General features: G+C 43.4%; 4 protein-coding genes across 4 annotated transcripts in view; 1 reads left to right on the top strand and 3 right to left on the bottom strand.

Annotated features, from left to right (window-relative positions):
- LOC136181171 (stonustoxin subunit beta-like) overlaps window positions 1–4,414 on the bottom strand; it is a 51,251-nt gene extending 46,837 nt beyond the window's left edge. The window contains exon 1 of the mRNA XM_065961722.1: window positions 4,243–4,414. The gene's annotated coding sequence lies outside the window, so the exon portion shown is untranslated. The remainder of the gene's footprint in view (window positions 1–4,242) is intronic.
- The window catches only part of LOC109975750 (NLR family CARD domain-containing protein 3-like), a 393,020-nt gene that overhangs the window by 199,562 nt on the left and 181,158 nt on the right, over window positions 1–12,300 (top strand). The gene's annotated exons all lie outside the window — the stretch shown is intronic.
- Window positions 1–12,300, bottom strand: part of LOC136181090 (NLR family CARD domain-containing protein 3-like) — a 412,285-nt gene that overhangs the window by 399,050 nt on the left and 935 nt on the right. The window contains exons 2-3 of the mRNA XM_065961361.1: window positions 10,805–10,977; window positions 9,810–9,920 (exon numbers count right to left, since the gene is read on the bottom strand). Coding sequence (XP_065817433.1) covers window positions 9,810–9,920; window positions 10,805–10,881 — 188 coding nt within the window. The 5' untranslated portion in view covers window positions 10,882–10,977. The remainder of the gene's footprint in view (window positions 1–9,809; window positions 9,921–10,804; window positions 10,978–12,300) is intronic.
- LOC136181083 (NLR family CARD domain-containing protein 3-like) lies at window positions 4,742–7,657 on the bottom strand. The gene is made up of 4 exons (XM_065961330.1): window positions 7,548–7,657; window positions 6,990–7,189; window positions 5,061–6,864; window positions 4,742–4,954 (listed from the first exon to the last, which is right to left on the bottom strand). Exons 1-4 carry the CDS (start codon window positions 7,655–7,657, stop codon window positions 4,777–4,779), a joined length of 2,292 nt encoding a protein of 763 aa, XP_065817402.1. The 3' UTR covers window positions 4,742–4,776.

Raw genomic sequence — 12,300 nt, 5'->3', positions numbered from 1 at the left:
CCAACATCAAAATGTGAAATGTCACAAAAACTGCATGTTGTAAAATATACATTTCTGTTGGATGTGATGAATGGTGATTTTCTATTCACTGGATTATCACTTTTATTTCAGTTTACATTTTTTATTTCATATTTAAACTCTCATGAGTTTCCATCACCCTCACTTTTATCATCACTTTGTGTTACTTCCAGCCCTCATCCTGTTGTAGTTTGAAAGGTTTAATCATAACAGAAACACAATCTGGACAGCAGCAGGCACAAACCAATAGTTATCTAACCTCTGAATTTAGCCAAGTCATAAGATCATGTTCTGATACACAAGACACACACACACACACACACACACACACACACACACACACACACACACACACACACACACACACACACACACACACACACACACACACACACACACACACACACACACACACACACACACACACACACTCTTTCCTGTTAAGAGACCAGTTGTCTGTCCAGGAAACTTCTAGGAAATGGTCTTCATATAGCACACATGTTGTAATTGCTCAGTGTGTTGATTGCCCATAAAAGGATGATTGGGATGTTATAAAAGTTCCGGTTGAGTGAGGACGCTGGCGTGTATGTCGCCGCTTCGCGATCCATGACAAAAATGGTGTTTCTTTTGTGCTATCTATGCTTCTCCCTCCTACTTATCCTCTACTAACAGTCTGCAAACAGATCGACTTTGCTGCTGCTTTCAGTTTGTGTAAACTGACAGCTACTCACCATCTATGACGATCAGCTGTTAGCGCTAGCCGCCGATCAGCTGTTAGCTTCTCGCACAGCTATCAGGATATCCTCACCAGTCTGTGATCACTGGACCCTCGCCTGCCTTATTGGTGGACCGTCCTTCTTCGTCGGCCACGTCGGCTCCCTACCTGGCTTGGACCCGTCGCCCTGCGCCACCTGTTGGCTACCGCTGGCTGCCGCTTCCCCCCTACTCTGGCTCGGCTGCTGGTGAAGAGGCCTGCCTGACAACCAGACTGCCGGCTGCTGCTCTCCTGCTCAGATTGTGTCCAGACGGGTCCCCCGTCTGCCACAAAATTGGTCCTTTCCTTATCCTGGTTTGGCTCTCATTCCTGCGGTTTTCCTGACCCGGGCTGGCGCCCGGTAGCTTGCTGCTTTCAGCCTGCGGCTAGCAGCTGCTCTCCCTGCTGCGGACATGGTACTACTAACATACTCCGCTCTGCAACTCCAGAATCTCGCCTGCCACTTCTCTCCGGACAACCTTGCTTCCATTAAATCTTTCGGACTCCTGCGCCGTCCTCACTACGTGCATAGGGCTGCCCGATGCAAGTTTGTTTACACTGACCATGCTATCCCCACTGTAGTGTCTGACCGGCGCCATCATCACAACAAATCACACGTGCACACCAGAAACCTGATACCTGTTGTTGTGTGTGTTGACAGAACCACTCCTCTCTCCCCCTCTGCTTCAGAATACACCACCGCCTCATTTATGCTGCAGAATGCTCGCTCCCTTAACAACAAAGCAAACCTATTTCACTAAATATCAAACTTTACTGACAGATCCACGTCATCACAATCATTCAAACCGATGGTTTTATTTAGGCTATAATCGCGCATGTAGTGAGCCGTTTCCAATAAGTAACTTTCATTATGACAATATATAAACATCAAATAAAAATAAAAGTCTGCCACATACATATTGCATCAGCGCCGTCTCGCCTTCATTATCCCGGACGGACCTCAGAGGACCGGACTTATACACTAATGTAATCACTGATGTAGAGTTAAACATTAGACTAACACAAAGACCATAGAGCCTCCAGTTTTCATTAATATATTTCAATATCTTGCATTTATCATCAATTGTGATTTTTAGTTTTAATAAAGAGTGCACAGAGACATGGCGATGGCTTCACACATTTCACCTCCTCCATACTCAGCACATCTTCATCAGCTGCATGTATTTATTCTGTAAATAATTCAAGTGTGGACATTAAGTCGGGGCATCTCTGACACGATCATTAAGCCATATATTTGATCATAATTAGTCACAGTGCAGACGGAGATGCCCACGAAAATATGTGGCCAACAATTCAAAGTTTTTGTTGGTTGATCAAACCTTTGATTAATAATATGATAGAGTGAGGGAGAATGCTGACTGACGTGTCCTCTCTGCCACTATATGAAGAAATCAGTGTGGGTCCTGTAAACATGTAAACATTGCAGATATACTCGTGCGTAATGATGAACGGTGGATGTTTTGGCACATAGGACAGCGTGAATGCAGCAGCGACGTGGTGTCATTCTCTGAATTTTCTTCAGTTCGTGATCCTCCTGCTGCAGCAAACTACCGATATGTCCATTTTATCCTTCACTTCATTCACAAGTTCCTTTGTTTCTGGGTCAGAAAGTTTCGTTTCTTCGTCTAAACTTCAGTTTTCGTGATCCAACGCTGGAAACCTTTGATCTGCCCCCTCGTTTGGATGCATTTTCATTCACGAGCTGCTTTGCATTGACCGTTTATGGTTGAATGTGGGCGTGTAGAGGGCGGAACATGGGACTAATCTACGTGCGCACATTTCCAGGTGGATGGTGATTTATAAAGGGAACATTGCGTGCAGGTGTGCGTACGAACGGTTTTATAACTCTGAATCAGTTTGTGCGCACGCCATTTCTGGGTTTTTGGCACACGTACATTTTTAGTATGAATTTTACGCACTCTTTTATAAATGAGACCCCTGGTCATTTTTAAAAAACCTCCTCAAACACCATCTGTTCACCAAAGCATTCAGCCTCATCTAACACTCCCCTCAGCTGATCACCCACTCCCTTTCTCCTTCATTTGTTTGTCTAGTGTTTCTATCCTTTCTCTTCTCTGTTTGTGTTTTTCTATTCCTCTCTTGTTGTCTCCCATTACGCCACACACACACACACACACACACACACACACACACACACACACACACACACACACACACACACACACACACACACACACACACACACACACACACACACACACACACACACACACACACACACACACACACACACACACACACACACACACACACACACACACACACACTTTGTAAAGCATCCTTGGGTTTCATGAAAGGCGCTATATAAATCTAAGTTATTGTTATTAACTTCTCAGACAGAAATAAACAAATCCTCTATTCACAAGCCATAGTCTCTGTCTGATTGTTCAAGAGCATTTACTCTTCTACACTCCAACATGTGCTGCTGTGTTCTGATGAAGAGAAATGAAAACACACTCACACTTCCTCAGACCAGGCTTCAGTCTGTGCAGTCCACTATGGTCCAAACTGGAGGAAGAAACCAGATCAGAATCTATTTCATACATCTTCATTTAAATCCAGCATCAGACAAGAAGCAGAGTTCATCATTCAGAAACAGTGAGACAGCTTCTGTGTGTCTGTCTGTACCTCAGTGTCTCCAGTCTGCAGTGTGGATCCTCCAGTCCAGCAGACAGCAGCTTCTCTCCTCGTTCTCCTGGATGATTGTAGCTCAGGTCCAGATGTCTCAGGGGGGAGGAGCTTAGAGCTGAGGCCAGAGACGCACAACCTTCTTCTGTGATCAGACAACCTGACAGACTACACACACACACACACACACACACACACACACACACACACACACACACACACACACACACACACACACACACACACACACACACACACACACACACACACACACACACACACACACACACACACACACACACACACACACACACACACACAACATGCTTAACATCCATTGGTCCATTCTTCTCTGTTTTACCAGTAACATCCCGTCATAACCATGCAGCTGAACAGAATAGACTTCATAATCTGATACTAATCAATATTTACTCTGGTGACAAATAGTGAAGGTAAGACAGAGCGTGAGATAAACACACAGACTGCTTTGACATCAGCAGTGATGTAGAAACAGTTCTGAACTGTTTCATCTGAAATAAAGATTCTTTAGTTCTTTATGTTCCAAACATTATCCATGGTTTGTTTGTTGGTGGGGAAAGAACTTCATATTTAACTTTCTTTATTCCAGTCCAGCTTCCTCAGACTAAAAGACTGAGAGCTATAGAACGAGCTCAGAGCTTTACAGCTTTAATGTGGAAACATACAGTAAAACTTTAAACCACCACCAAGGACAATTTAATAAATGATTCATCAAGAAAACATGATCTTAGATGAATAATGTGGATCAGCAGCACACTAACCTGAGAGTGTCCAGACTACAGAGTGGACTCTTTAGTCCAGTAGACAGCAGCTTCACTTCTGAATCATGCAGGTTGTTGTTGCTCAGGTCCAGCTCTCTCAGACTAGAGGACTGGGAGCTGAGGACTGAGGACAGAGCTTCACAGCTTCTCTCTGAGAGGTTACAGACACTCAGCCTGAAGAGGATATGTTTGGTAAGTTAATCAAAATATCAAATAAACTAAGTACATTTAAGCTTATTGGGTAAACTTTCACATGAATAAGTCCTTACCTGAGCGTTTCCAGTGAACAGTGTAGAGTCTTTAAACCACTACACAGCAGCTTCACTCCTGAATCCTGCAGGTTGTTGTTGCTCAGGTCCAGCTCTCTCAGACTAGAGGACTGGGAGCTGAGGACTGAGGACAGAGCTTCACAGCTTCTCTCTGAGAGGTTACAGACACTCAGCCTGAAGAGGATATGTTTGGTAAGTTAATAAAAATATCAAATAAACTAAGTACATTTAAGCTTATTGGGTAAACTTTCACATGAATAAGTCCTTACCTGAGCGTTTCCAGTGAACAGTGTAGAGTCTTTAAACCACTACACAGCAGCTTCACTCCTGAATCCTGCAGGTTGTTGTTGCTCAGGTCCAGCTCTCTCAGACTAGAGGACTCGGAGCTGAGGACTGAGGACAGAGCTTCACAGCTTCTCTCTGAGAGGTTACAACCACTCAGCCTGAAGAGGATTCAGAAGAACACAAATGAAAGCAATTACAAACTATAGTTGTTATTTCTGAATGAAGAGAACTACATTTGAACTGGATAGTTATGTGAGCACGTACAGAGCTTTGTTTGAAGCTTTGATCACAGGCAGCAGCCTCAGAAGAGCCTCCTCTGAAGCAGAGTATTTCTTCAGGTCAAACACGTTCAGATCTTTTTCTGATGACAGTAAGATGAAGACCAGAGCTGACCACTGAGCAGGAGACAGTTTATCTGTAGAGAGACGTCCTGATCTCAGGCACTGTTGGATCTCCTCCACTAGAGAACGATCATTCAGTTCATTCAGACAGTGGAACAGATTGATGCTTTTCTCTGTAGACAGATCCTCACTGATCTTCTTCTTGATGTACTTGACTGTTTCCTGATTGGTCTGTGAGCCACTTCCTGTGTGTGTCAGCAGACCTCGTATGAGATTCTGATTGGTCTCTAGAGAAAGACCGAGGAGGAAGCGGAGGAACAAGTCCAGGTGTCCATTAGGACTCTGTAAGGTCTGGTCCACAGCACTCTGATATAAATGTGTTGGGTCAGGTTTTTCTCTCAATACTTTAGACCACCAGGATGTTGTTTGATCTTCTGACATCAGATTGACTCCAGAGTTGATGAAGGTCAGATGGACATGAAGAGCAGCCAGAAACTCCTGAACACTCAGATGGATGAAGCAGAACACCTTGTCCTGGTACAGTCCTCTCTCCTCTTTAAAGATCTGTGTGAACACTCCTGAGTACACTGAGGCTGCTCTGATATCGATGCCACACTCTGTCAGGTCTGAGTCATAGAAGATCAGGTTTCCTTTCTGCAGCTGCTCAAAAGCCAGTTTTCCCAGAGACTCAATCATCTTCCTGCTCTCTGGACTCCAGTGTGGATCTGTCTCAGCTCCTCCATCATACTTGATGTTCTTCAGTTTGGACTGAACCACCAGGAAGTAGATGTACATCTCAGTCAGGGTCTTGGGCAGCTCTCCTCCCTCTCTGGTCTTCAGCACATCCTCCAGAACTGTAGCAGTGATCCAGCAGAAGACTGGGATGTGGCACATGATGTGGAGGCTTCTGGATGTCTTGATGTGGGAGATGATTCTGTTGGCTTGCTCCTCATTTCTGAACCTCTTCCTGAAGTACTCCTCCTTCTGTGGGTCAGTGAACCCTCTGACCTCTGTCACCATGCCAACACACTCAGGAGGGATCTGATTGGCTGCTGCAGGTCTTGTAGTTATCCAGAGGTGAGCAGAGGGAAGCAGTTTCCCCCTGATGAGGTTAGTCAGCAGCACATCCACTGAGGTGGACTCTGTGACATCAGTCAGGGTCTCGTTGTTTTTAAAGTCCAGAGGAAGTCGACACTCATCCAGACCGTCAAAGATGAACACAACCTGGAACTCTTCAAACCTGCAGATTCCTGCTTCTTTGGTTTCAGGAAAGAAGTGATGAACAAGTTCCACCAAGCTGAACTTTTTCTCTTTCAGCACATTCAGCTCTCTGAAAGTGAATGGTAATGTGAACTGTATGTCCTGGTTGGCTTTGTCTTCAGCCCAGTCCAGAGTGAACTTCTGTGTTAAGACTGTTTTCCCGATGCCAGCCACTCCCTTTGTCATCACTCTTCTGATTGGTTCATCTCTTCCAGGTGAGGCTTTAAAGATGTCTTCTTGTCTGATGGTTGTTTCTGGTCTGTGTGGTTTCCTGGATGCTGTTTCAATCTGTCTGACCTCGTGTTCATCATTGACCTCTCCAGTCCCTCCCTCTGTGATGTAGAGCTCTGTGTAGATCTGGTTCAGAAGGGTTGGGTTTCCTGCTTTAGCAATCCCCTCAAACACACACTGGAACTTCTCCTTCAGGTTAGATTTGAGTTTTTGTTGGCACACTGCACCAAACGTTCCTGAATAAAGAAAGAACTGAAATCAATGAACAGATCCTGATATAGATGACATGACTATCTGAGTTTTGAACTTTAAACCTCTTTGTCCTTTTTCTAAAATACTAAATCTGTTAAAATGTTCTTACTGCTCTGCAGACAGTCAGCCAGCTCCTCCTGCTTCATTCTCCTCAGGAAGTGGAGAGTGATCTTCAAAAATGCCTCATAACAGCTTCTCCCCTGCTCTTCATCCTCACTCTGACTCTCTAAGCATTCTGAGTAATCTGGACTCAGAACCCTGTGGACTCTCTTCAGCTCGTTCTTCACAAAGGTGATGATGTTCTCCTCCAGCAGCTGGAACAGAAGGAGACACTGGATATTTAATATAAACTGGTAGAACTCAACATGTGGTTCATCTGTCAGTCTGAAGGTCAGCTGGTCTAAACAGAACAATAACTTAACATTAAATTATTGTAATGGTAGTATATTAATTAACAGTGTGTTGAACACACCATAAAGATGGAGTCCAGGTCTGTTGGATTCTGCTGGTCTGATTGATCTCTGTGAACGTTGGAGCTCTCCTGTTGAACTCTGTGACAGGACATATTACACAAGAAAACAACAGGATATATATAATGAAACTCTGAGCCAAGTTATGAGTCTTTAAACAACAGAGACAGAACATTGACTTGATTTTTAATTCTCACCTTCCATCAGCAGGACGTCCATCTTTAAAGTCAAGAAAGCGACCCTTAGACCGGTCACTCTTCATGGACACACAGCTGGGTCCAGGAGAGTCTGGTCTCTGTTCCTGCATCCTGATACAAAAAAATAAACAAAGAAAGATCATTTTTAATCAGATTGTTCCAGTTTAAACTGGCAGATGGATAATCAGTAATCAGGAGGCAGAGGTGAAGTTCTCCACAGTTCTCTCTGTTTCTATTAGAACAGTATCTCACTCAGAATACAGCCAACACTGTGTCTGTCCTCAAATTCTTCAGACTGATGAAAGTAAAGTTAACAGAAGACGACTTAAACATAAACACAGCTCAGAAAGATGCTGTGGTTAGTGACTGAGATTTACAGATAGCAACAATCAGTAATACGATCTCACAGAGAGAGATAAAGAGAGAGAGAGAGAGAGAGAGAGAGGGAGAGAGAGAGAGAGAGAGAGGGAGGGAGATATAGGAGCTCAAGGTGACAGTTCCCCCAGTAGTCTAAGCCTATAGCAGCATAACTAGGAGCTGGTCTACACCAGCGCCAGCCCTAACTATAAAATTTATAGTTACTTTTAATTTTATTCTTAAAATACAGAGTGTGTCTCCCTCCCTCACCCCGTCTGGAAGATGATTCCAGAGGAGAGGATCCTGAAAACTGGAGGCTCTACCTCCCATAGTACATTTAGAGACCGTAGGAACCACGAGCAGGCCTGGTAACTGAAGGCTCTACCTCTCATAGTACATTTAGAGACCGAGCAGCATTTACAACGAGCAGCAACTACTGTTAGGATACAGAACAGATAAAGATCAAGAACTTATCCATAACAACTTCAGGAACCTCAACCTGGAACTCACTTCTGGGACAAAGTCTTCAGACTGACATCACTTCAGATGGGAATAAGTGCTGCTTGCACCATCACAGTAGTTTTTATATTGTGAGTAAGTCCAGAATATGGATCCTACAAGGTTTGTAAAAACACTCAAGAGCTTTGAAGATCTTTGTCTGCAGTCTTCATGATACATCTGCTCACCAGTGTCCTGCCAAGATCACTGGACCAAATGTTCAGTATACCACCATGTCATCATCCCTGATGTACTAAACGTGCCTCAGCTGGACTCAGATACCATTCACTAAAACAAGGATCAAGTTTTAAACTATGTAGTCCAGGAGAAAGTGTAGTCAGATATCAGTACAATGGTCAGCTGGATCAGCAGGATGTATGGACCAGGTAGGTTAGTGAACTTGACCTGAAGCTTTCAATGCCCAACATCTCACCAGCAGAACCTCATCAGGTTCAGGATCTGGGCTGTGGACAAAGTCAGGACATCCAACATCCACCTCGTGGACCATAATCCTCTAATCACAGTTTTTAAACCGTGGCTCCCATCCTTGATGGTGCATGCTTTAAAATGGACGTGCAGAAGCAGACTCTCAGTGAATGAAATCTGATATTGTGGACAGTATGTCTGTTTGTTTTGGTCATCATTGGGAATGAGGAAGGAGAGGACTTTCATTCTATCTGAGGGAAAAACAAAACTGTTCATTCAATAAAAATGCTTTAATTGGGGTGCTGGTGGCCTAGTGGTTAGTGTGAGTGTCCCATGCAGGGAGACTGTAGCCCTCCAAGCGGGTGGCTCAGGTTCAAATCCGACCTGTGGCTCCTTTCCTGCATGTCATTCCCCATTCTCTCTCTCCTTGATTTCCGACTCTATCTACTGTCCTGTCTCTAAATAACGGAACAAAAAGCCCAAAAATAAATCTTTCCTCAGATTTGTCTCTTTTTAAGGTTTGGCCTATTATTTTGACTTTGTCTAAGAATATTTAGCTTCTTTCTAGTAGGGCTGTTTTTGCTTTGAAGTCATAAAGTCCATCACACTGTCGATTATTTTCCACATTTTACAGCCTTCAGGCAGGTCAGGGTTCAAATACAAACACTTCAAAATAAAAAACACAAGATAGAACCAAAGCACACAATGATCATGAAGTGATGAGAAAACTAAATGAAGCTGATGAGGAAAATGAAGACAGGTGAGTAGAGTAGAAGGGAAGGTCTGGGCTATTGAAACCTAGAAGAGAAGGAGGTGAATTCTGAGGACCTCTGGTGGAGAAGTAGGAGAAACAGGAGAAAAGTACGAGTCCAGGGAGAGGTGAACATGGACTGAAGACTGAGAGTGATGTAAATGGCTGAGGATGAAAGAGTGAGCCTACAGAAAAGAAGAACAGAGCTCTTTGTCAATTTCAGATCTCACCTTCCATCAGCAGGACGTCCATCTTTAAAGTCAATATAGCGACCTATAGACCGGTCACTCTTCATGGACACACAGCTGGGTCCAGGAGAGTCTGGTCTCTGTTCCTGCATCCTGATATAAAAAAACAAACATTATTAGTTACTGTGAGCAGCAGATGAGACAGTGATGATGATGATGATGATGATGATGATGATGATGATGATGATGAAGGTGGAGTGATGTGAGTGCTGAGCTGTGATATGGAGAAGAGTCATGGGCCCTTTCTGAATAGCCACAGTTCAGTAAACTCTCGTGGTCATTCAGTATGCATATTTTGGGTCCACCTCAGTATACTGAACATTTCAGTATGGATACTAACTTCCGGGTTTTATGCAGTTTGGATCGGATGCGTGCTTTCAGGAAATGAATTGTATTTTACCCACAATGCTGTGCGAAATTAAACGTAAATCGTCATCTCACGTTCACCTCCAAATCAAAACAAATTAGCGTGGATTAATTTAATACATTTTTAATCTAGAGTTAAAGTCCCGACTGAAATCACTACTTTTAATTAAGAACAGAAAACAGATGTCTGCATTATTATCAAACCTTTCCCCCTCTATTTAAATAATGATTTCACTATTTAAATGTGTCTTTATTGGTTTGTTTTATATTCTGTATATTACTGTCTTTCATTTGTACTTTTCTTTGGGCTACTGTATGTTATTTAGTTATTTAATCTGTCTTTTACTTGTTTTGTTTACCTGACTGTATGCGCATTACTCTTCTTGAATAAAGCTTAAAAAAAAAAAACGGTGTATGCGGCCGGTTCGGGTAACGTAAATGACGCCGCTTCCATACTGAATGACTCAAGTTGGAACAAATATCTGCCTACGCGCACCTACTGAATAGTAGGTACTAACAGTATACAGCACGGATAGTACGTACTGACTACTGACAGATTGAGTAGGTACTTGGCAATTTGGATACAGCCATGGACAGTTAGAGATCCTCACCTCAGAGCTTCATGTTCCTCACACAGAGAGGTTTTAGAGGGAGGGACTCCCTCCTCTGTGTCCTCACACTGATCCATAGCAGAGCGCCCCCTGCTGGGAGAGCTGCACTCTGTCACTACAACAACACTGATGGAGTTCAGCTGCTGAAGTCACATCCAGTCAAAGATCTTCAGCTTGAGAAAACAAAGAGAAGAAGCTGCTGATTCACCTTCATCATCATCATCATCATCACCTCACTGTCAGTCTACAAACATCACATCTACCTGGTTCACCTTCATCATCATCATCATCATCATCATCATCATCACCTCACTGTCAGTCTACTAACATCATACCTACCTGGTTCACCTTCATCATCATCATCATCACCTCACTGTCAGTCTACTAACATCACATCTACCTGGTTCACCTTCATCATCATCATCATCATCACCATCACCTCACTGTCAGTCTACTAACATCACATCTACCTGGTTCACCTTCATCATCATCATCATCATCACCTCACTGTCAGTCTACAAACATCACATCTACCTGGTTCACCTTCATCATCATCATCATCATCATCATCACCTCACTGTCAGTCTACTAACATCACATCTACCTGGTTCACCTTCATCATCATCATCATCATCATCATCATCATCATCACCTCACTGTCAGTCTACAAACATCACATCTACCTGGTTCACCTTCATCATCATCATCATCATCACCTCACTGTCAGTCTACTAACATCACATCTACCTGGTTCACCTTCATCATCATCATCATCATCATCATCATCATCATCATCATCACCTCACTGTCAGTCTACTAACATCACATCTACCTGGTTCACCTTCATCATCATCATCATCATCATCATCACCTCACTGTCAGTCTACAAACATCACATCTACCTGGTTCACCTTCATCATCATCATCATCATCATCATCACCTCACTGTCAGTCTACTAACATCACATCTACCTGGTTCACCTTCATCATCATCATCATCATCATCATCACCTCACTGTCAGTCTACAAACATCACATCTACCTGGTTCACCTTCATCATCATCATCATCATCATCATCACCTCACTGTCAGTCTACTAACATCACATCTACCTGGTTCACCTTCATCATCATCATCATCATCACCTCACTGTCAGTCTACTAACATCACATCTACCTGGTTCACCTTCATCATCATCATCATCATCATCATCATCATCATCACCTCACTGTCAGTCTACAAACTTCACATCTACCTGGTTCACCTTCATCATCATCATCATCATCATCATCATCACCTCACTGTCAGTCTACAAACATCACATCTACCTGGTTCACCTTCATCATCATCATCATCATCATCATCACCTCACTGTCAGTCTACAAACATCACATCTACCTGGTTCACCTTCATCATCATCATCATCATCATCATCACCTCACTGTCAGTCTACAAACATCACATCTACCTGGTTCACCTTCATCATCATCATCATC

The sequence above is a fragment of the Labrus bergylta genome, chromosome 2 (assembly GCF_963930695.1).
Source record: "Labrus bergylta chromosome 2, fLabBer1.1, whole genome shotgun sequence".
NCBI lineage: Eukaryota > Metazoa > Chordata > Actinopteri > Labriformes > Labridae > Labrus > Labrus bergylta.
Note: the sequence above shows the minus strand (reverse complement) of the source record. Positions and strands in the feature narration are given on the sequence as shown.